We start from the raw sequence: 25,912 nt of genomic DNA, 5'->3' as shown, positions 1-25,912 counted from the left end.
AAAACCTGCAGAAAAACTACTACTACTAAAATTCCTGCCCTTCCTATATCTCTCCATCCCATCTCTGCTTCACCTGGTTTGATCAAGATTATAACATACAATAATAGTTGTGGAGAAGAAGTTTATTTTAATCCAATTCTGCCTCATACAAGACTTTTTTTACACTGTGACACCAAAACTCACAACAGCCTCGGTAATCCTGATGCAAAAATGATTGTTCTTGTCTGAAGGTCAATCTAAACAGCAGTACCCCTAAACTACGAGGGACCTGTCACAGTCTCAGCACTCATTAAACACATCCAGCAGCGCACCCTTTTAGCAGGTGTAAAAATGTGCAGTTTGCACCAAAGAGAGCTGGTGAGAAATCTGCATCTCTGAGGACTTTTCAACAACACAAAGCAGTATGAGCTTGTGTGGATGTGCATCATCAGGTAGGGAAGGTGAAGGAGGCCAGCAAAGAAGAAATGTGAGTCATATCTTCAGCTCTCCTCCTCCTCTTGAGCTCATAAACCTGAATATGTCTGTCTACCAGGCAGACATCTTGTAGATGTAAAAAGAGCATAAGAGACTGATTTCAAGACAAAGTCTTCATCATTTCAGCACTTATGCATGATAAATCATAAAAAGCAGCTAAGATATGATGTAGTTAAAATAATACTGTAAGAGATTTTTAATTATAAAGATTTTTAACCCAAAGGAACCCAGAGGAAGTCAGATCAGCAGAAACACCAGACATTCAATGAATGGCATTTTATCAGAGGACATTCAAATTCTGTAAACTGGATGTTAAACCCAATTTGTAGTACTGATTTTTACCCTTTACACCAAATGAACACTGTCTCCTTACTGGAGAGTCATCAAAATATTGGTTATTTACTAGTCATGTCAAAAAGCCCAGAAAACGTATCAAAATAAGTATTTTCTTTTTACGTTTTTTTAGTAAACTAAGTTTTGTACAATTAGATCAAGCAAAGATTTAAGCTACTTACAGTGTGAGCACATCTCCAGGGGGTAACTGGCTTCATTTCCCTAAAGAAAGAAGAAAGGCAGAACGTTCAGTTTAGGTTGTAATAAAATATCACAAAAGCACAAATATTTTAAATTATGTGCAATAACAGTAACAAGTTCACTCATATCAGTTAAATGTATTTAAAGACCCCAGACTGCAGCAGTTTCTGAGATGGCCAATAGGATCCAGTCAATCTGCACAGTCTAATTCTGAACTTCTTCTTTTTTTATTTATTAATAAGAGTATGAAAACTCTTCAGCATATGTGTACTAATTAAAAGTTAGCGCAGCACAGACATGTACAAATACTTTTCTACAAAACAGACTGCTTCCTTGTTGATCAAACAAACAATGTCACCTACGAGGAAAGACAACACACAATAAGGCCACGTGATTTTTGTTAGGTACAGGATTCATTTTCATACCACATTTTATCAGTGACAGTAATAGTGCGGCCAACAGGACATTATTATGCGTTTATATTTGATTTGTGTATTTAATCTAACACAAAGAATTCCAGGAATTCCAGAAAAAAGAAAAAGAAAAAAAGAGATGGAAGCGTAACCGATCTTGCCAGCTCATCTTGCCAAGATCCAGAATCAAGACTGAAAATGAATGGCTTTATTGTTAAATTCAAAGTAATGGATTGTAACCATAGACACTGTAAACGATGTCCTGTAGCCTCTATATTTGAAAAGTGAAGTCAACTCAAAATTTGCTTAAGCTTACAGTCTTTTTTTGAAGAGCAGCAGGAGGCCACGGCACTGGCAAAATCCCTTCTCGTTGTACATTAGTCCATAAACATAACATTCCTCAGCTGTTTAAAACATGAAGTTAATTTAGTAAATTATAGTCAGTGCTATTAGACCCAGAGTCAACAACAACAACAACAACAATCTTTATTTATAGAGCACATTTAAAAGCCTTGGGCATACCAAAGTGCTTTACATAAAACAATAAAAGGTTCAAACATTGATAACGGATAAAAAAATAAAAAATAACGAGTTATGTTCATAGATAAAAGCTACCAATAAGAATGACTACAGCACATGGGTAATAGCAAGATAAAAGCTGTACCACCATAATAAAAGACACCAATAGAAAGATAGGAGGGAATTAATACAAGAGGTCAATAGGTCACAGCAACCAAACAAACAAACAAACAAACCAGCAATTAAAAGGTGGAGAAGGCAAGTTTAAAAAGATATGTTTTAAGCTGTGATTTAAAAGAATGAATAGAATCAGATGCCCGGATGCCAATCGGGAGATTGTTCCACAGCACAGGTGCAACAAGAGCAAACGATCGATCACCTCTAGTCTTAAGTCGAGATCTGGGCTGAGCCAGCAGTAACTGTGACGATGACCTTAAAGCCCTAGCAGGAGCATAAGGGTTTAAAAGGTCCTTAAGGTAGCTGGGTGCAGTGTTGTTAGTAATTTTAAAAGTAAACAACAAAATTTTAAATTGAATACGATATTTGACAGGCAACCAGTGCAGATCGGCAAGGACAGGAGTAATGTGGGCAAACTTGCTGGTTTTGGTTAGAATGCGAGCTGCAGCATTCTGAACTGTCTGTAATCTCTGTAAAAGGGAAGAGTGGAGACCACAATAAAGTGAATTACAATAGTCTAGCCTCGACGTTACAAAGGAGTGGATGAGCTTTTTGAGATCTTTATGCGGGATATAGCGCCTAGCCTTAGAGATAAGACGAAGCTGGTAAAAACTAGATCTGACAACAGCAGACACTTGTTTGTCAAATGAAAAGTAGCTGTCAAATAAGACACCCAGATTCCTGACAGTATCAGAGAGAGAACAACTAAGAAAACCAAAGGCATCCCGGAGTTTGGCACGAAGGGCATTACTACCAAAAATCATAATCTCGGTTTTCTTCTCATTAAGGATAAGAGAATTCGACAACAACCACTTCTTGGCCTCAGACATGCATTCTCGGAGGCTATTCAGAGACAGAGCAAGATCGTCGTTTAGCTCAAAATAGAGCTGGATATCATCTGCATAATAGTGATAAGCAATATGGTATTTCTCAAAGATGGCACTTAAAGGAAGCAAGTATAATGAGAAAAGGGTAGGGCCCAGCACAGATCCCTGGGGGACACCACAGCAAACAGGTACAGCCGAGGAAGAGGATGTAGCCAGATGTACCGTAGAGAGCCGATTGGAGAGATAGGATTTAAACCAATCCAGGGCAGCGCCCTTGATGCCTACAGTGTGCTCAAGTCTCGCTAATAAGATATTATGGTCAACCATGTCAAATGCCGATGATAGATCCAAAAGCACTAAGACTGAGGGGCGTCCATTGTCACACAGAAGTGTTATGGGGGTTCATATGAAGGGGGTGAAATAGTTTAGAGCCTAAAGTCAGAGTTTTCAGTGTTTTCAGTGTCACAAAGAAGAGCTCCGCTTCACCTGGTCATTAGCAGCACAATTATTTTAGTGAGACAGATCCTCAGCAGAGGGAACAGGCTTTATATATTTGAACTTCTTCAAATGTGGTTCAAATATATAAAACCAAATGAAGGGGTGCAATAAAGCTACCTAAGATCACATCGCTATATACAAATGTCTTCAATGCAAACTTTGTGTGTCACTGTACCAAAGGAACTTATGGATGATACAGAAAATGAATAAATATCTTCTACATGTTTTGCATTACAGCTGAAAAGAAAAAAAAAATGAACATTTATTACCAGAGAATAATGAAAATAGATTTGGCCAAGAAAGCCTGCGTTAACAAGTTGAGACACACTCTCGTGATACCCGTGATCTTTAACTGTTGTTTAAGATTTTGCTTACCAGATAATGCAAAGAAAGGCATTTCAAACAGTACACCAAAGGCCATGTAAAGTTTTTTGTACACAAATTGCAATCTTTACTATTCTACATTATAGCAAAAACACGACTTAGCACTGAATTTGTAATGTTTAACTGAAGCCCCAAAAAATTATTAAAAAACAAAAAACAAAAACAAAGTCATGAATCACGCACTGCATTAAATATTCAAAAGAACAATGCCATCCAGAAAATCCCGCAGTCCCTGGCTCTTCTGCATGGCAGTGTGTGGCATTGGCTGCAGCCACATGCGCATCCCATCTTATCCAACAGTGAAGTGTCGACTCAGCCCAAATATGATTTCTGGCAGAGAGAACAAATGAGGAGTCTCTGAAGCAGAGAGGTAAGGTTAATCAGTTGGGAACATGCAGCTGACAGCTACACGGCCCACGTTGCCACAAATGTCCTACAGTTCCATCAAAGAAGGCCAAACTCGACCTACAACGCTATGTGATCTTTCTTTTCTGATGGTACCACTCAGTCAGAATCTTTCAAATTCCATGAATAGCAGTAAAAAAATAAATAAAAATAATTCAGTGAGTGGTGGTCCATGTCCTTTCCACTAAAGTCTGACAAAAAAAGAGCAGTAGGGACACTTTCCAGGCAGACCCCACCTCGCCTGTAAAGTGGATGAGAGCAGGTGGCACCAACAGGGGGTGGAGACAAAGAGCTGCAGTAAAGTCGGACTGTTTCCATCAGCTTTTTGTTTCTACAGGAAGTCAAAGAAACACTTCTTTCCTGTGAGATCTGATCCCAACTTAATAAGATTGCCAACAATATAAATGCAAATGCGGTCTCAAACAGTTGAAATTATGAATTTTTATTATGGGTAGTCTATTCAAATGCAAACTAGATCACTACATAAAAAAAATCTAATAATATCTGAAACAATTCAATATTCAATGCCATTTCTGATAGCCAGGACAAAAGTACTGCCACAGCACAGAGGGCGGAAATTTCTAAGTGTTAAAAGATGAACAGAACTAGGCTATTTTATGACTTAACAATAAAAAGACAACACTGTGAGTGTGGGGAGGCTGGCCTGTATGGGCACTAAGGTGGTAGTATTAACCCACAACTAGTGTATCAACGCTGTATAAGGTGACCATTAGAACCATTTCATATTCAACATATTAGATTAAAATAAATTTGATTAAAAAAGATTAAAATAAAATACAGTAGATGTCTGAATTTGATCTTAGGTACAGAAAAAAAAGCAGTTGTATGAATGTATGTGTGATTGGGTGAATTTTTCTTTTTAAAAAAAGTCCATTTACTATCTTACCATCAGGCAGGAACTGGGCAACATCTATCGTGCCTCGGGACCTTGCAGTCAGTAGAGAACTGTGGCACCTGGCTCTAAAAACTGCAGTTGCCTTGATCTTGTGATGTTATCATCGCCTGTTTCAATGACGCAAGGATGTTTTCCAATAATCTCAGACAGAAATCTAACTACGGCGCACTGTGTGGTAACTGTCAGTGATTCAGCACAAGACACTGACACTGGTAAATGTAATGTAAATGAACTGCCGAAAAGAATCCTACCGTTTTTGATCTTGAGGATACATAGGCATTATTTTTACATCTGACAGCAAAACAGAGCTTTAACTATGCTGAAGCATGAATGTATATTAGATCTCACAATTGGTTGCCAGGACAAATATTAAAGTAGTACTCATATTATTAGCACTACTCATAATTTACTCACATTATTCATATTGATTAGAGAGGAAAAAAACAACAACACACAAACTAGAGCCAGTTATGTCATACACCAGGTTGTTGTTGTGCTGCTGTGTAACAGCAGACTTACCTCACAGAAGTTGAGGTATTTTAAGAGCAGTGAGGAGAAAGAGGTGACACAGGATTAGCCAGGAGAACGCCTTAGCATTTGACACCCTATCAGAGTGGAGTCAGTTATGATTAGAGGTTGACATGGTTTTTCTCTCTGGAACAAGTTGGCAATGGCTGGGTGCTGCCAGTTTAAGGGATTGAATTCCAATGCGTAGCGCATGACTCCACCATTACTGAGGTTGGGTGTCCCATTGCCTGTGTGGCTCTGTAATAGTGACAATGTGATACTTTATTGATCCTGTAGGGAAAAGTCCTTTTGTTTGCTCCCCTATATAGCGCTCACTCAGCTACAGAATAGCATAGCTTTACAGAAATGTGATGACTTGCTTAAAAATTTCAACAGCATTTGAAACTGAAGGCCTTGAGCAAATGTCTTCGAGTTCAAGGACAGGTTCTCAGTGCTTCCTCTACCTGCCATGAGACTTAACAAACAGCTATGACAAAACTAAAGATGATCCAGGTTAAACAGAACAGGTCACTTTTTTGTTCATGGCTTTTAAATCTTGTAAATCTTTTAGAGCCAAATGGACCAAAACGGATTAACAGATAACATTTTTATGTCATTTTTGACATTTAGGAAGCCTCTCTAAAACAAAACAAATAATGAAAAAAGCAGACTTTGTAATAACTACCTCAACAAAATGGTGTGCAAATGTTTGAGGAGCATACTTCTAACTACATCCCTAACAGCCACTCTCAGTTCAGTGTTAGCTATAGGGTCTCTGGAGGTAAATAGACTTACTGCAAAGAAGATTTGGTTTTGAGGATTACAGGTTTACTTACTAAGGCCTACCTCCTGGGGTCAGGAGTAACTCTTGTCATGTCTTCTGTAATAAACCACTTTGGCAGCTCTTGTTCAGCCATAAATACTCATGATGGATACCAGATGGATGAATATAAAAAAAAAAAAATCAGAAAAGGGGAGGGTGATACGTGAAATGAAAAAGCATCTTACATACACAGACCAGAACACAGGCACAAGAGAAAGACTAGTGTTGGCTCATTTATAATGCATGATTCATTCAGAATCAATTAGGCCTCAGCGCACAAAACACATTCTGTATAATGAAGAGCTTGGCATCACGGCCGGTTGAGTCGCAAAGAAATGACCGGCACAAGAATCTGGCCAATTACAGACCCACAGGGCCCAGTAATAACATCAGTGAGTGACGAATTCAATACATGGGCCTAAAGACTTGGAGGACTTTTTTCAGGCTTTGGCAAGATGTGAGAATATATTCTCATAACAAATTGAAACAATAAGAAGGTGCATAGTGAGCGAGAAACTGCATTTCTAATTTACTCTAAAAGGCAGAAAACTTAGTCATATGAAGTCATAAACAGGTGAACAGTACAGCAGAGGTTCCAATGTTTTATTTACTATTGGCTGCCCTCCCTCTATAGATATAAGATCTAAAAAAAATTTTTTTTCATTGCTAAATAAAGGATGAATTTTTTGTGTGTGTGCACAGAGCAGAGGAGAAACAGGTGAAGATAATGTTAATGGAGCTGATGACAATTTGTAACTTAAAGTGCAATAAAAGCCAGCCAAGAAATTTAAAAGCAAAAAATGGACCGATGCTGCCCCCCAAAAATCTATGAAATTGAGCCTTGAAAACAGAAGGTGAGGGTGGGCCACAATAAGACAGTCACAAAACTAAAACTGTATGCAGATTTCCACATAGAACCATCTGCAATAAGCCTTTGTGAGGGTTGGGATTTCAAACCTTCTGTCAAAAGGACAGCAGCAGCATGAGGCTGTGACACTAGTCATTCACTTCCCTGCTCAAATGATCGAAAAATAATACTTCTGACAAGAAATCAGTTCCTCGTTTTACATAAATAACAATAAAACAAAATGATATCATTGATACGAAAAACTTTCACATTTTTCTACTGTGATTAAATCAGAGTTGTAACACTCACGTACACACTTGCACTGAGGTGCCCTGAGTGCAGCGAGCCCAATGTAGAACATGCTGGAATGAAGCGATGACTTGCATAAATCCTAAAAATTAATCAACACTGCAGTGTGTGCTCTAGGCAAATTAGCATAGCGTAGAAAATGCAGGAACAAAGCAGAGGCACACATCACTCGCTGAATCCTAACGGTGGTGCATGAGATATTGTGCATAACACCACAAACGTTAGACTAAGAGACAAACTGGACCAATCGATACTTCTTGCCTAGGTTGTTTTTAATTTAGATGAAAACATTATCACTCTTAGTTATACATTCATAATGCATAACACTGAAACAGTACAAGCGAAAGACAGTCAATAGTATGCATTAATAATCAGTTATTGCTCATTAAAGTAACTCCAAATGCAAGAAAAAAAAAATCTGAAAATCCTACTGAATACAAGACAATATATGTGAGCTTCTTTCTCTGGCTTCTTACGATTCCTTAGGGTAAACTGCACCCTCTCCCTGCTGATGACACTTTCAGCAGATAATGTAATCAGAATTGCTTTGAGTCTTTGGCTTGGCCACCAATGTGAGTCTGAAATCACAGCAGCTATTATCACATTTCAAGGCAACACAAAGGCTGCCCTGAAAATGAATGCTTTCAAGTATTAAAGATCCCTGATTTGGCTTTAATTCTCTGCTTTGAGTATTTATGTATTAGACCTTCGTGGCTAAGGATGAAATCTGGACTGACACTCTACCTAGTGCCCATTTATTTCCCTTTAATTATCGTTAGCTTGCAGGCTACATGTGTACGAGGCAATCCGTTTGCCCAGTACTTAAAGGAAACCCCTTTTTTTTCTTTAAATTAACACACCTGCGGTTATGGTTAGGGTAAAGGTTAAGTTTAGCAACACCAATGAGTAAGAAGTTATGTCACCAAGACATAGCCACTAAAGCGTATGCAGACATGGGTGATTAACTATGTATTAATAGACCTCTCTGCATTGAATCATATCTGTTATTAACCTCTGTCTCTCTTCCACAGCATGTCTTTTATCCTGTCTTCCTTCTCTCACCCCAACCGGTCGGAGCAGATGGCCGCCCCTCCCTGAGCCTGGTTCTGCCGGAGGTTTCTTCCTGTTAAAAGGGAGTTTTTCCTTCCCACTGTCGCCAAAGTGCTTGCTCATAGGGGGTCATATGATTGTTGAGTTTTTCTCTGTATCTATGAAGCGCCTTGAGGCGACTTTTGTTGTGATTTGGCGCTATATAAATAAAATTGAATTGAATTAACTAACAAAGTTTCAGTGTAAGAAGTAGTATACCATGATTGCCGCCCTACAAGAAAAACAATAGAGGTCCAGTTCATGCAACGTTACAATGGTCCCCACCCGCGACTGTTCTCTAACACCTTCTCTTTGTTATGGAGCTTAAAGGCCTCAGTACGTTAGGAGTGGGGATGTTGGCTAGATAAAAATATGCAACTGATGTTGTCTTTAAGATCTATGGGAACTTGTGAGAAGCAAAATTACTGTTCACAAACCCAGAACGCTCAAAAGCAAAGAACTGCTATGTGCACTGTGTGGATGTGGACACAGGGAATCAATTAAAACAGCATTCCATGTAAAGGCATCTGTGTGTGTATGGTTTGGTGTGTCTGAATTACGTTTCCACACAATTTAAGTTACTGATCCATTAATCTTGAGGTGGAAAAAGTGTGTTGTGTGTGTGCAGAGCTGTCAGTTTATTTGTTGCGCATTTTCTTTCTGCTCTGCTTATTTGGTTAGTTCAGGGATCACAAGACTCCCCTCCTCCGCACAAATGTGTCTGTAAGTATGAAGCTTACCATATAGCCGAGCTTTGTGATAAACATTACCAAGTCTCACAGCAGAGAGCAGAGCTGAGCTGAGCTGTGCTTTCAGACTGCTTTTTAAATAGACTTCTAACCCTTATTTTTTTAGCCTAACTTTGTACAGCAGGCAAAATCCAGGCTAATAACCAACTGACTGAGAATGATCTCTTAAGAAGAAAAGAAAAACACCCAAAAAACAAAGAAACAAAAAAGAGGCTCAGTTACATAGACCAGAATTAAAATAAACCATTGCTAGTTTGAATCCATTTGTCTGTTTGAAGAGGCACTCAATTATTCTTCTGCTCATCTCCATCATCTCTCACCTTTGTAATCGTGTTTTGCAATATTGTCTTGGTTGCCGTGTTTGCATCTATCCTTGCTTTTATGAGAATGTGTGTGTGTGTTTCTCCATGGATGCGTGTGGCTGTCTGCAAATGTGGTGAGGATCTGTACAAGATTTAGGAGTCAAGTGCAAATATGAAAATAATTACCACAATCTCAGCAGCCTGAAGGAACTCCAGCAGGGCTAATCCTCTCAGCCATTTCTATCCTTGGTTTGGGCCTGTCTTCTGAGGGTTTTGAAAGCCTCATAATTCTATGTAAACTAACAATGCCTAAATCTTCTTATGAATTAACACAGTGGAGATAAAACTACACTGTATTTGCCAAATACTGAAAAACATCTTTCTTTCTTATTTATATTTATTTTTGTAAATCAAGGTGTCAAATAGATGACAAAGCATGGCATGATTAAGGCTAGCTCTGCAATTAGTGAAGAACATCACATCACGCAAAAGTATAATACCTACCAGATAACGGAAAAGTTGCTACCATATAATCGTGAGAGTTATCAGTTTTTTTCATTTGCTCATCACGCCCCATGTACAGACAAAATGCCACACTCTTGGGTTCAAAGCCATAGTGCATACAGTTGATGGGTGACAGGTGGCTACATATATTTTTCATTTACCGTCTGACCTGCCTGGAGTTTCACATAACAAAGCATGTAGTATTAAATGAGATGCAAGGTTATTTCTGGCTACACTGAAGTATGATTCATATATTCTTAGAATTGCTACTGAATGAATAATTTCAAAATCTTAAAAACGTAGCATTTTAGTTTAAACTAACAAATACTACTTCTGTGAGGATTCATTCAGGAGGCAACTCTAGCCTCAACGGTAGCCTCAGCAGGAGTATCAATGCAAGTAAGTTACAAGACCTAAAAGCAAATGATGTTCCTTTTTTATATATTGCAGCAGTTTATTAAGGATTTCAATCATTTTTCTCCATCACATTCGTGAAGAGTAGGTATTGGGGTTAGGCAACCAAAATCATCATTTCAGCCAGCAACAGGAGATTACATTAATGCGCTAAACCTATGGACCACTGCAGGTAAATTGTTTCAGGGCAGATAAAATGCTGAAGACAGTAGCTATTAGTTAATGAAGCCCCATACTGTTGGTTCCATTATTACCACTGACAGTGTGCAAAATATGCTTTTAGAGGTTAATTAAATGTAGTACTTTTGATGCCTTGAATGCTGATGAGGTAAATGTGATTTAAAAATCATCCCCAAAGCCATCAATCAGCTATAGATTCTTGCCAAGAGTAAAGTTATCATACTGACCACCCTCTGTAAGTCAACAAAAAAAAAATCTGACCTTTAAGCTCTATTGAACTGTTTCTAGTACCACAAATCCACTGAGCATCAAGTTCCTACCAATGGTTATAGAGGTAAGTTCTGAATGATAATAAACTTTTCTTTTCACTGTGCACATAGATTTCCAAACAAATAGGTGTTTATTGAAGAAACTGACTAGTTTAGCTTATGCTGGTGACTGCTGGCTCCAGTGCAAGCCATGGATTCTGCAGAGATGCAATGGCCAGTGAGGAGAATAAATCCAGATTGAGTGGGCTGGTTGGAAGTGCTGTGTGGATCACGTAGTGTTGATCATCACTTCTGTTGGTGGTTCACTGTGGCTTTTATCTCTTTTACATTAGCTACAGCTCAATCCTTATGTGGGTGGCGCTTGATTGCTAGGCAGCATATGGTCCCCTTAGCATCAGATCATTCCACTACATGCTTAAGCAACTGCGCGTCCCTGCCCCCAACCTCTCCTTGCGGCTGAGAAGAATACATCTGACAAGCCATAGGTTGCCACAGTGCCTGCAGGACGTGCATGTCCTGACAATCCACGGTCTGATAGTTGAGATTGCTGCAGGGCAAATCTAACAAGGTAAGCATACACAGGAAAAAATGTTTCCTCTGACAAAGTAAAGAACCCCCCAGTTACTGCTGCCCCCAAGTAATGAGATGCTGCTCTTAATAGCTGGTTTTTGTGTGTGATTTATGAATTCCTTTCTATTTACAGATGCAAATTTTCTGCGCTAATTTATGCAGAATTAAAGTCAGGGATGATGTAGGCCCCTTAGAGTTGTTTAGCAATTGTATGAGTAACACTCACTTCTAATAACCCAGTTTCCAAATATCCTCTTTGCAATAATGCAAACATGTTCCTAGGCCCGGGCTGGTGAAGTGTCAGATCAGGAAATTTCATTTATTTCTTTACAATAAAAAAAGAAACAGCAATAACTCTACCAACAGACTGGACAACAGTTCCTTTTATGTACTTGCAAGCAAGGGACTCAAACCACCGCAATCACACCTCTTGTGTTTTCAATGAGAAGAAGAACGAGCAGCAAAACCAGTGAATGAGATGTCTACATACGCACAATGTTGTTTTTGTGGTTTGTTACCTAGACCGCAGCACTACAAATAAAAAACACAAAATAAAAAATTTTGCTGAATAAACATTTTACAAATATCCATGGGCATGATATACACCAGGTGTTTACAATCTTCTTTTTTTTTTTTTTTTAAACACTGTTGCGGTCATACAGTCAGGATTATTATAAATGCATGCTTAATTAAACTAAACATGTGCAACACGGTCATATTCAAACCAAAGCTTCTGCATGCAAATGCAATCTATAAACAGCGACTGCTGTTTACAATGATGTGTATAAATGCAGAGTCTCAACATGACAACATGAAAATTGCAGACAAAATGAGAGCAGGAATGACTTCATTGGCTTATACACCGCTCTGAATTCACAGTCATACCAAATCTCTGCTTTTTTCCCTCTTTTTTAAATTACATTAGACACTGGCATCAACATGGTCACAAAGTTTTACTTGGTCACAATAATCCCACCTCTAGTGTTTGACACGAGTAGTTCTCAGTTGTAAAGCTGCAAAAGTGTTGATACCGCCTTGACAAAGTTCTAATGGCGAGATCCTGCTGTCATTATGTGACAAATTGCTTCGAGATTAAGCACTGGCTCCGGACCAACCCTCATACCGCCTTAGTGAAAAGAGATTGTAGAATTGGTGATTTTACATCAGCTAGAATATACAGAAGTGAGGTTTTGCTTCTCTAATCTTGATTATCAGGAAGAATATGCACCTGGTGAGTACATACTACGTCAAGTAGCAATGCAGTGGCAAATGGGAATGTACTTACACAATAGCCTACCCAAGATTGAATTTTCTAAGTCAATATGCATAACACAGATTAAAGAAGGGGGGAAAAAAAGGTCTAATAATAGCCAAGTCATGACAAACTATCTGACTTTGGTTAACATTTTATAGAAGAAAAAGATAAAGAAAATGTTAACACTGTTTCTAATAACCGTTTACTTTTTAGATGTCATAAGTGTTAGCATGAACTAACATGTTAGCATGTTGTTAGTATAACCCAATTAAGAATTAATATTTTAATTTTTCCTTTTCCAGGCAACAAGAAAACAGGAAATTCTCCCTCCCTAGACAGATTATAAATAAGACCAATAGCTAGTGTTGATGTGGTTGATACTGCTTATTTTATATCATGGGTGAACTGTCAATAAATACGGTCTGCAGTCATTCTGTAGTGTACATGAGGCTTTTGGGACAACATTTGGGTTAGAGGTTATATATGGGGCTTAGCCTTGAATATGCAAAGGTCAGCCTATTTAATGACCAATCACTGCTCTTTATTCCTGGTACTTACCTCAACCTGAAGACGACGAAGCATTTTCAGTTATTGTCCCCAATCTGGATTTTTCAAAGCCATCGAAGGACCCACCTTCATCCCCCTTAGCCTCCTCTTTCCCTATATCAGCCTATGCTTACACAATTTATTTACTTATGTACTACTACTACTACTACTAATTAACTACTTCTCTTATTAAAATAGGAATTAATTTAATCATTCTTAAGTTTATAATTGCTCTGTAAAGCAGAGGTGTCATACTCACTTTTTTTCATGGGCCCAATCTGATCTCAAGTGGGCCAGACCAGTAAAACTATTGCATAATAGCCTGTATGAAAAACACCCCTTTAAATGTCTCCTCTCTTTTATAAGTGCAAAGAACTACAAGCAGCTTCTTCAAATGTTCATTTTTTCACATTCGATGAACCATCAATTGTAAAATGAAGGTGTAATTAAGATAAATACGTAAAAACAAATGAATTTCAACACATCCATTTTACTATATTTGGCAGGTCCAACCGTCATTACATGTACATTACAATTCACAGATCACAGTGGATCTAAAATAGGCACAAAACTCTTACATGTCCAGTTTTTGTAAATAGACAAAAAAAAATAGCATTTTATGCATTTACAATTGTAAAAATTTGGCTATATCTAAAAATACTTCCACTATTTTGCATACATGATTTCTCCTGTGTAGTAATGCTGGCATCACGTCGCCAGACCAAGAACTGCAGTGCATTTTATTGAAATAAAGAGAGTAATTAATGTCTTTGCAAAGCTATCCGGTGGGTGGAATTGGACCCTCTAGTTGGCTGCTTTTGGTCCTCGGGCCACATGTTTAACAACCCTACTGTAAAAAGCATTTGGGTTACAGTTTTTAGAAGCAAGTCATATATATATATATATATATATATATATATATATATATATATATATATATATATATATATATATATATATATATATCTATCCCTCGATGTATAGGCACACACGTACACCAAACAATCGTATGAAGTGTGTGTTGCAGGAACAAGCCTGTGGCCTACTATGGAAGCCTCCTCTACAACCACAGGTAGAAATGATACAAATGTAGCCTCGGCCGATTATTGCACTTATCACAGTTTAGTGGCTCAGACGAAACAATGTTGCAACCATCAACACAGCGCCATGCTATCTAGAAAACACACCGAGATGGATGTTATATATTTGAATGCAGTGCGATATAGTAGGAGCAAAGACCTAACATAAGCAGCCGTTACATTTTCCTGTCTGCTGTGTGAAATGTGCCACAAATAGTCGCCAGCCTAGGCTTAATAAGCGTGTATTTTTGTTTCGAAAACTCATTTGCACAGGCCTAGTTGCTAATAAGAGTGTAGGCTATGTCGAGAAGGGATAAGAAATATCTGGGCCACAAGCTGCAGGCTACTGTCAGCCCTGGGGTATTGCACAGAGAGCGCGACAGGGAGCCAAAAGTGGGTGAGAAAAGCGTTTCCTTCTCGCCACAGCTCTACGTTTTTTCGACCGTTCACTCAAAGCGGAACGCTCGCTACGAGCGAGAACCTGTCAAAACTGAGCTATATTCGACACATTAAAGCACAGGCCTGTCCACTGGTGTGTTCACCAGTCGGCGGAGGTTGAAAATAAGAGTCGTTGCTGCTTACCATCTTGCAGGTCGGATGATGAAATCCAAGCGATGTGAACGGAAAAGGAGGTTACAACAGCAGAAGTCAGCAGGCCGCCGAGCTGTGGCGAGAAATACAAGAAAAATACGCTGTAGGTGTTCTCGGCTCTCGTCCTGGCTTTACACCCAGGTTCAGGATCTCTTAACCGTTTCTCTCTCCTTCACCGAGGCTTTCACTGCAGTGGCTGAAGGGAGGGAGACCCGCTGGGAGGGGACAGTAAGCGGAGGAGGAGGTTCGGTTTGACAAGCAGGCGGTGGCGGAGGGGAGGAGAGAAGAGTCGAAGGGGGGGAGGTGCAGCAGTACTGTACATCCGGGAACTGCTGGGTCTATCGATTTATTTATTTATTTGTATTCCTGCTTCGAGTACAAGTTTGTGCACGTGCTCCCCCAACTGGCTTCATGACTGTACTACAAGAAGTGGCCAATCTAGCCTTCGTCTCCTGAACCTCAGTATATCCAAGTTTTACATGGAGTTCATTTTTGCTATAATGCCCTAAAGTGCTTGAATTATTCCTCGGCGATTGTGTTCCATATTGACACGGTAGCTTCACACAGTTGCTGCAGATTCACCTACTGAATCTCCTTGATATGCACCTGCTGTTTCACCACTTGCCAAATGTGCAATACTGGATTGAGAGCTGGTGAGTGTGAAGACCAGATAAGCATACCAAACTTAATTTCACATTAAAAAAAATAGTCTGAGGTGATTTTACCTTTGTGACATGGTACATTATCATGCTGGAAGCAGCAAGATGTCAAAAGATGGGTACACTGTAGTCATAAAGGGATGGATATGGTCAGCAGTAATACTCAGGTAGAGTGTGGTGTTTAAATAAGGCTTAGTGGTCCTACGGAGCCCAAGGTATCCCAAGAAAATACCCCCTCACATTTACACCACCAATAGTCTGAACCACTTATACAAGACAGAATGGGTCTATGATTTCATGTTGTTTATGCAAAATTCTTCTTTTTGACAATGTGCTTGTTTCTAGATTGTCTTATCCTTGTATTTATCCCCAAACGCCTTAATAAATCACCTATAAACATGACCCAAACAACAGCAATATGTTTTGTGCGAGTATGCACATAATGTGATTCTGCAGTATGGTTTCCTTTGTGTCAGCCATTTTCTTCTGTACTATACTTTTTTCGGAGGATGTGCATGGATTCTTTGTTTGTTCCTAATTCCATTCCATTTTTTAAAAATGTATACAGCGCCAATTCACGACAACATTCACCTCAAGGTCTATTATATTGTAAGGTAAAGACCCTACAGTTTTAGAAAGAAACACCAATAATAACACAAACTTCTATGACGAAGCACTTAGTGACAGTGGGAAAAACACACTGAAAGTGAAAAGAGAAGATTGGAGAAGAAATGCTCCGTCCATTAAGCAAAGCCCCCCCGCTCCCCACCAGCAACATAAGCTTATTGCTGCATAACAAAGTTTTATTCCTAATCTTAAACATAGCACAGAATGAGTGTGCCACGCAAAAAGATTTTTCATTTTAATGTCTACAATGTAAACAGTCAACACTATCACAAAAAAGGTCAGAACAATACTGAATATAAACTTCACCACAGAAAAATTTTAACATCACATTTGACACCAATTTCTTGCATAGGTAAGTAAAGTATTTAATTGAAAATAGTTGTCATTTCTACAAAGTACACACAGTAACGTAAAAACATTTCACATGGTCCACTCACTGTACAAAAATACATTTTTTAAAATATCATATATTTACCACATTAAATAGAACAAAATGGTCCAAATATTCCAAATAAATTATTTGTCTTTATGCACAAATATCCGTGGCAAGGACCACTGTTAGAGGTAGAGAGAATAAACATACACTAGACAGGGGCACAACTTCACCCAAATCCAAAACTCCTATTTGCCACACTGTATTACACAAATGATAAAACACAGTGATCCACAACACTACCCTGAGGGTTTCATTCCAAAATTGGGACTATTTTAAAAATCACTCGAAGTGTGACAGCAAAGTTTCGATAATTTCATGGTTGCTGACTCACAAGACTCACAAGTGCAATCCATTGCAAAATGATATGGGCTGAAAACATTTATCAAACAAGACAGTTATGATTTTGGGTAACAACAACTAACCAAAGTTTGCATAGAAGCCGTCAATAATGACTTAAAATGGCAACAGCACCAACAAAACAGCTGTTTGGATAATAAGAACAGCCTTCAGCCTTGGCACAGCATAAATGAAGCTGAATTCAATTGAACCGAACTGAATTCTAAATTTATATTACAGTGACAGAAACAGTTGTTTTGATTCTTGTATAAATTACTGCACTTGTTAAATCAGACAGAGAATGATGTAATTCATTTTTAGGCATGTCTGAAGAATTTCTTTAACCACACTAGAATGCTCTGTGTTTCCTTTTGTGGAAAGTTTGGATTTTGAAATGAAACTCTCTGTAGACGTTCAGTAGCTTCAAAGTACATGCACGTCTGTACAAGCACCATATGTAAACAGATACTGTAACTAAACACACAGGCACTCTCACACACATACACCAATGTACATACATGTAACTCTTGTCACACTTGGGGTTTACCAGATGTCACAAAAAAACTGCATGTGAAAAAAAATATTTGCCTCATAAAACTTCATTTAATTTTAGCCTCAATAAATGCGAAAAGACTGGAAACATCACTGCATTTTATATTTCAAACCATTAGAAATGAATTAGCAGGAGCCTGAACACATTCTTGAGGGCATAATGGAGGGAAATCCTGCATTTTCTCTTCAAATACCTTTAGTTTTTCCGATATTGGCAGATTGCAGACAGACAGAAAACAGAGTAAAACCACAGAATTGTCTTCATTTCAAAACAACATGCAGATGATTTAAAAAATCTTTCAGACCATCACACAAACATCTCCTTGTTGACCCACATGAGCGTACGCGTGTCGTTGGGTTTGCATTCGTATTCAATGCTGTTGAAGCTGTTTCCCCACTGGCAGTGATCCCTCTTGTTGTAGTTGTAGTACTTCACCTGCCACACCGTTTCAAACATTCCCGCCTCTGTGAACTGAAGCAGAAGCAGATGTACCACTGTGTGCATACACTGGCGCACACAATGATGTAGAGCACATGCAGTGTGGTAGACTGGAACATGCATGGGTACTCTCTCTATAAAGGCACAGACTCCTGTTGCATCATGTGTAAAATCATTTGAAGATGCAGTGAAAAGGGAGCATACTGACAGCACAGATGGATGCACACACAGGCACACGCACACGCACATACACACACACTTCCAAACACACACACCAGATCATCCCATAGGCCTCAGCGTGTGAACTCAACAGATGGGTCACACATATAAATGTATGTAGACACAAATAACACAGTATTTCATAATGTATTTATATTTCATTTTACTGCCAGAAAACCAGAAACTTTAAATTTATTAATATATATTAATGTATTTTCATGTAAAATCTTAGCATTAGGTGTTCTCATTGCCATAAAAATCTATGTAGTGCTGCTTGCTGAAAGAAAAATGTACCATCTTCAATGATGTCACACTTTCTAAAATGGAACTTGAGCAAGGAAAGCGGAGGATGCTGGAGAAGCTGCGATTAAAGATACAAAGTGAATCTTCAGGGAAGTGTTTTTATCCATGGTGCATGAAAAGCTGTGACTGAGTGGGCAGTGCATGTGATAAAATATATACATGGGGTGCTGACGGTTCTTTAAGTTATCACTTTAACCTGTTAAGTTAAACTGTCTTAACTTGGCAAAGGCTAAGGCCGATTAACTTCTTATTTGCCAGCATAAAAACTATTTGTTTGACAGCACTCACTGGATATTCAAAACAATGGGATAGTCCATGGAGCTCACTGAAGTCTAAGAAAGAAGGTCTTCTTGAGATTTGCGATTCCATTTGAGAGTCCAAGATCACCTGTTGAAACAATTCTATATATTAAAACTTAGTTGGATTTGTCACTACTTTGCCAATACCCAAAACTGTCACCCTGAGATGAGAGGAAGTTGACTGAGATGTTCAGGAACTACTACCAAGGCTCAAGCCTGCCATGAACTGCAAACTGCTGGAAAACCAGCATCACTGTTCACAGTGAAAAGTTTTATGTCACTGTGGAGCGAGAGGGTACAGACCTGCCCCTTGAAATTTAATTGAAAATCCAACACCTTCAGCCTATATGGACAAGCGGATTGCCTTCTGGAAAAAAGTTTTTGATAGGACAAAATAAAGATTGAGCTACTTTGGCCGCAGTGAGAAGAGGTATGTTCTGAGGAATAAAGATGAGGATTTCAAACCTAAGAACACTGTAGCAACCGTCAAACACAGTGGTGGTAACATCATGATCTGGGGGCCGTTTGCTACCATTATTACTGGTACATTGCACAAAATTGATGGAATAAAGAAGGAGGAGACCTGCTTCCAAATTCTTCAACCTTGCCTCAAATCAACAGCTAGATGGTTGAAACTTAGACAGAGTTGGGTGTTCCAGCAGGACAATAACTGGAAACACACATCAAAGCTCAGTCCATGTCAGCAAACAAACCAGTTTAAATGAACTCTACCAACTCTGTCACAAACAGTGGTCAAATATCCAGCCATAATAATGCCAGGATCTTGTTTATGGCTACCAAAATTGAGATAGATCTTGGTGGAGAGTGGCCGAGCTAAGATCTTGTGGGACTTCCAGATACAGACGTACAAAATGGTGGTGGCAAACCAACCAGACATAGTGGTGGTAGACAAGCAGAAAGCAGAAGAAGATGGCCATAGTGATAGGTGTAGCGATACAGAATAACAGCAACATCAGGAAGAAGGAACACAAGAAACTTGAGAAGTACCAAGGGCTCAGAGAAGAGCTCGAGAAGATGTGGAGGGTGAAGGTAACAGTGGTCCTAGTGGTAATCGGAGCACTAGGTGCAGTGACTCCCAAGCTAGGTGAGTGGCTCCAGCAGATCCCAGGAACAACATCCAAGATCTCTGTCCAGAAGAGCGCAGTAAGGAACAGCTAAGATACTGCGCAGTACCCTTAAGCTCCCAGGCCTCTGGTAGAGGACACAAGAGAAGAATTTATATATATACTTTTGACTCTGTGTGGATTACAGAAAATATAAATAAATTCAAACTTATAATAATAATAATAATACATTTTATTTGAAAGCGCCTTTCAGAACACTTAAGGACACTGTACACAGCACAACACATAAAACAAATTTAAAATAGCAGAGTAGAAAGGTTATGTGGGATAAGCAAATTTGAACAAGTGAGTTTTGAGTCTAGACTTAAAGAGAGAAGAAAGTGATATTTCCTTAATCAGGAAGTAGGGAATTCCAGAGTCGAGGAGCAGACCAACTGAAAGCCCTGCTCCCCATGGTGGAAAGATGGGCAAGACGGGGAGAGGGGACAGAGAGAGAAAGAGAAGAAGAAGATCTGAGACACCGAGATGGGATGGTGATCTGAACCAAATCAGAGAGATATGGAAGGGAGAGATGATGAATTGCCTTAAGCGTATACAAAAGTATTTTGAAATTGATGCGATATTTGACCAGGAGCCAATGAAGCTGCTGCAGGACAAGAGTGATGTGATGGATAGAAGGGGTCCTGGTGATAATATGGGCAGCAGAGTTCTGGATGCGTTGGAGCTTGTGGATGGATTTTAGAGTAAGACCGAAAAGAAGTAAATTACAGTAATCGATGGCTATTAACAAGAATGGCAGTGGCATGTGGAGTGAGAAAAGGACAGAGATGATTAAACTTGTGCATCTAATTGTTGTTTTTTTGAAGTCATTAAAGACATATGCTTTACAATCAATCCACCCTGGAAAAAGTAATTAAAAGTTCAAAATTAACATGACATTCATGACCATGATGAATATATATAGCCTTCTGATCACAACAGTAATATTACACAAATACTGAGATATGATATAAATATATAATATATAAGTTGTGAATATGCTTAAATGTAGGTGTAAATATAAAAGTAGTCTTAGGTACTCCTACGCTCATAAAATACTGTATCAGGCTATCACAAATCAATGGACCGGTGATGCAGCTGTGCCACACATCACCGATTAAAATCACTTTAACATAATGTTTCTTTTTGATTAAATGCCTCAACTCCTCACATGTCATGTTTCTCCCTCAGGCATAAGAGGACCTAAGACTTGAGAACGCAAGGAAAGGAATCAAGGACATACCAGCTGAGACTCACTGTATATCATGAGGTTGCTTTCCCTCCATTGTGATTGTCTTTCCTTCTTTAATTAGTCTTGTCTATTCAATTACTCTCTGCACACCCACACACCCACACACACATGAATATGTATGTCCTGTGTAAATTGTCAGTCCATCTGTATTCTTGGATTCCTGATTTCTCCGTTTGGCTTATTGTGAGTTTGAATCAGCTTAGCATTAAACTGGGATTTTGGTGTATTCCTGCCTCATGTGTCCTTCATCTGGGTCCTCATTTGCATAAAACATAGTAGAAAGTTTGACAGAATTACTTCTATTAGTTCAGTGTTAAGTTCCAATCTTAATCCAAGTGTATTAACAAACTCTGTTAACACACAACTGACCGCAGTCACTGTTAACCTTTTTGGGTTTATTTCTTAGCCACCTGTGTTAGAACATTAGAGACATTTCTGGGTTTCGCAAAGCTGATTAAGAATAAAACATCACCATGGGCTCCAGGAAATTCAATACTTGATATTTTTACTGTTCACTGGAAGACAGAGCAGAGTTGAAACCCTAAATAGGTTATATTTCCACCCTCGAAACATTCATCATCTACCTGGTAACCTTGGATAAAAAAAATGAGGCTATCAAGATACTCTGTAACCATAGAAACACTGCCAGAACCAGAACCATGACAACATAAACAGGCATGGTAAGACCATCACTTGACATTAATCTCAGGATTATAAGAACATTATGAAACACAGATATAGATGAGGTGAAGTGGCTGAACACAGATGAGATCACTTGGTGATTAAAGGGCTGGTGAAGACCAAATCTTTCTATCAGCAGGTTTTGATTTTAATCTGTCTCCATCCCATTTATTCCTATTTTCAGTAAAAATGTGTGCCACAGTTATTATTATGTTGAAGTAATTGTAAGATATGACACAACAAAGCTGGTGGAGGATCTAGAGATATATTAAGAAGACCAGGTAAGTAGTCTAAATGCATCCAGATTAAGAATAAATAGATGATCTGGTTATTTCTGGAGCCAAAAAGGGCCTTGGTTGCTACAATGAAAAACACAAAACACTACCATGTTTAACGTCTTAAAATGAGTGGAACTGTAAACATGACTTGCAAAACTGATAAAAAGTCAATCAAGAGAACCAAAATCCAAATTGAAGATACATGAATGATAAAACCATCGTTAAAGAATTAGAATTTTTTTTAAAGAGCTTACTGGGAACAGGGAAGCTCTTCATCAGGTTTCTTTACCAGCTCATATCAAAACATAATTCCTAAACACACGAGAACAGTTCTTCCACCTCTGTGCTGTGCACAGTGTATCCATACCTGTATGCTGACCTGAACTGGTTGCCTCTCTCCACTTTTGGTATGTGCCACACCTTCTGTGTCGTACAGGCCAGTATAGACCACAGACTGTGGGTCTTTAGACTGCTGCTCCAGGGGGAAGGTCACCCCACCCACGCTCATTGACCTGCATTGACCAGATCACACAGCAAAAATAGAATCATCACAAAACAGCAAAGGTATGAAATGCATGAATGAAAATAGTTTTACACAAAGAGGGAGGGAGAGAGAAAATCAGAGGAAGAGGGAGAGAGAGAGAGAGAGAGAGAGCCTTGTGTTGACAAATCAGTTGGTGAAATAGGGCTACAGCTGGGCTTCACTGGCTTGCCCCACATTCAGTTCAACACCACCTATGCATCACTGCGTGTGTGACCTAGTTTTATATTGGAGTGCTCCTTCAGTGATGTTTTTACATCCTGGTAGTTAAATATCCGACGCTAATCCTTATTGGGAGATGCGAGTACGACAACTCACATTACATAATCATGAATTGTAGGCAAATCCCAGGAGGGCGGTGCCACAAAGCCCAAACACTGGAGTCCTAATCTGCGGGGGATTTGACGTGCAGCCAGTTGGGGTTTATGCTGCCTTTATGTGCTCCACGTAAAATCCAACTTTTGAACGTTGAACTTGGAAACAGTCTCTTTACCCCGTTGAGCGCTCCAGCAAGGCTTGCTTCTAATTCAGTTATTATTATTATTATTATTATTGTTATTATTATTATTATTATTATTATTATTATTATTGAAAGCTACTTAAAAGAGGAAAAGGGGTGTGTTGTTTTAGGCTCTCTGTATTTTAGGCTTGAAAATCAAAATCAAGCCTAAAATACAGAGACCATCAGAACATCGTTGTAATCGACTGCAGGTTTAAAATCTGCACTTGCCTTCTCTTCAGCATATCTGCTAAAGTCAGTGGTATCAGTGCGTCTGCCTTATCCTTGGTCAGTTACAACAAAGACATGTATCTAATTACTCTCAGTGCAGATGAAGCAGAAAAGCAGTGGTGCTGTAGTGCAGGCTATTTCGCTTTAAATGGGAAATACATTAAATCAGAAACAAACAATACGACAAAGAAGTCCCAATATTTAGTAAATTCAGGGAGGATTAATAAAATATTCGTAAAACAACGTCATACAACCCCACAGGTCGCTATAGAAATAATTATTTAAAGGGAAAATATCATCAAAAATAGCAAATCAGACAGAAGGAAAAATCTTCATTATTTGAAAGGCTTTCTGAGCTTTTATCGCCATCCTCCAATAACGTTTATCTGAATGCCTGAAAATATGTCAGCGACGCTCTTTGATAAATGAAATGATCTTTGCGTTTCCAAAAATAGAATATAGATTTAGAATATGGTGATCTGGACGTGATATTTGCCTCCCTGGATTAATAGGTTTCCTAGCAGTTTGGTTGGGTTATGACCTGGTCAGGAAAATCCACATGGGCTACCTACGTGGCCTCGACCGCTCCTGGTTTAACAACCACCTCGATTTTGTACTTCGACCCGGTCAGAAGCTTGATGGTTCGGGTCTGTCCGAACCGGGTCCCGTCGGATTTGAAGTACACGGCTGTGTTGTTAGGAAGCATCTTCAGTGAAATCCCAATTTTCACGATCTGCGGAACGTTGGCCATGTTTCCATATAGCTAGTGTATCTCAGGAGGACCGCGGGGTGTGGGAGGGATCGTCGATCAGTTCGTGGAAACTGAGAAATGCCGTGTGGTGAATCCCAGAGAGTACCGCGCAGCACGGGGAATTGCGCTGCGTAATCCCGTCCAACCTCCAGAATATAAACCTAATCCCAACCGTTGCACTGTCTCTCTCTCCCTCTCTCTCTATACACACTCTATCACCGACTATAGCCACCATCCTCTTGATCGCTCTCTCACCTATCGTCACTGTTTGCTTGCAACACAACCAATGCTGCTAGTATAATAGGTCATCTATTCTCTCTCTTTATATCTATGTATATCTACGTTGTCATCGACCAATGTAAAATTTGTGTCTCGCTGTCCTTGGTCCTGAAGTCGTGCCAGTTAAGACAGCGGAGCACTTAAAGTGATCCTCAAAGGACCGATTAATCCTTGAATACTCTTAACACCGCGCACAGCTCTCCTTGGGTTAGGCGTCGAAAGTGACACATCGTCACAAAAACCCTTAAAATGAAGCAGTTTGAATTTTAACCCCCAAATGCACGAAGAAACAAACCTGGTCTCAAATTCTGTTCACAGAGCCGAATGACTGAAATTAGTCAGTGTACAGTAAACAGCATTAGTCTAGCTGGCAGTAGTTTCGAATCTATTTATTGAAAAGAGAAGTGTTATCTATATACACTAGAAAACCCCAATTTTTTCAGGTTTTTATTGAAAATTATGCAGTTTAATGTCTCATTGAGCTCTGAAATGAAAGCATAGTACAAATAAGCAATAAGAGTTAAAAAAGAAATCATGGAATCAATTTAGAAACCAAACTTTATTCTAAACCTTTGACTCAAGTAGCCACCTTTGGCAGATATAACAGCTGAACACCCCGGTGGCACATTACAATAAAAATCGAAAGCTCTTCTCATATCTGTTGCAGAGATTACCATAAATGTGGGGCACATGTAGGTTGCTTTGCTTTCACTCTTCTTTCCAGTTCGTCCCAAGACCACCTCGATGGGAGAGACTATGCTGGCCACTCCATACTTTCAAGCTTACTGTCTTGTTCTTTTTTCCTAAGTAAGTTTCTGGCATAGCTTGGACTTATGTTGTGGATCATTATCTTGCTGTAGGATGAACCCCTGACCAACTAGGGGCCGACCAGAGAGTGTTGCATGCCGCTGCAGAATGCTGTGGTAGCTGTTTTGGTTCAGGGTGCCTCTCACGCTGTACAAGTCATTGACCCTGGATCCAATAAAACAGCCCCAGACCATCACACTTCCTCCTGCATGTTTGACAGTTGATGCCACACACTGTGGAACCATCCTGTCGCCTACTCAATGGTGTACAAAGATCCTGTGTGATGAACTGAAGATTTCAAATTTTGTTTCATCAGTCCATAATACCTTCTTCCAGTCTTTCATGGCCCAGACAAGCCTCTTTGTCTTATTCTGGCATCTTAGGAATGGCTTTCTTGCTGCAATTCATCCTGTCAAAC

At 39.2% G+C, this 25,912-nt stretch overlaps 2 protein-coding genes across 2 annotated transcripts in view; both read right to left on the bottom strand.

Annotated features, from left to right (window-relative positions):
• LOC113034593 (calcineurin subunit B type 1) overlaps positions 1-15,463 on the bottom strand; it is a 30,175-nt gene extending 14,712 nt beyond the window's left edge. Inside the window, exons 1-2 of the mRNA XM_026189284.1 lie at positions 15,173-15,463; positions 990-1,029 (exon numbers count right to left, since the gene is read on the bottom strand). Coding sequence (XP_026045069.1) covers positions 990-1,029; positions 15,173-15,175 — 43 coding nt within the window. The 5' untranslated portion in view covers positions 15,176-15,463. The remainder of the gene's footprint in view (positions 1-989; positions 1,030-15,172) is intronic.
• Positions 15,464-16,807: 1,344 nt separating this feature from the next.
• Positions 16,808-24,826, bottom strand: cnrip1b (cannabinoid receptor interacting protein 1b). Its single transcript, XM_026191140.1, has 3 exons — positions 24,230-24,826; positions 22,754-22,898; positions 16,808-18,263 (listed from the first exon to the last, which is right to left on the bottom strand). The coding sequence occupies exons 1-3, from the start codon at positions 24,406-24,408 to the stop codon at positions 18,099-18,101; spliced, it is 489 nt and encodes a 162-aa protein (XP_026046925.1). The 5' UTR covers positions 24,409-24,826; the 3' UTR covers positions 16,808-18,098.
• Positions 24,827-25,912: the final 1,086 nt, after the last annotated feature.

Source organism: Astatotilapia calliptera, chromosome 13, assembly GCF_900246225.1.
Source record: "Astatotilapia calliptera chromosome 13, fAstCal1.2, whole genome shotgun sequence".
In the NCBI taxonomy this organism is placed as follows: domain Eukaryota; kingdom Metazoa; phylum Chordata; class Actinopteri; order Cichliformes; family Cichlidae; genus Astatotilapia; species Astatotilapia calliptera.
The sequence above is the reverse complement of the archived record's forward strand: the minus strand, read 5'-3'. Positions and strand labels throughout refer to the sequence as shown.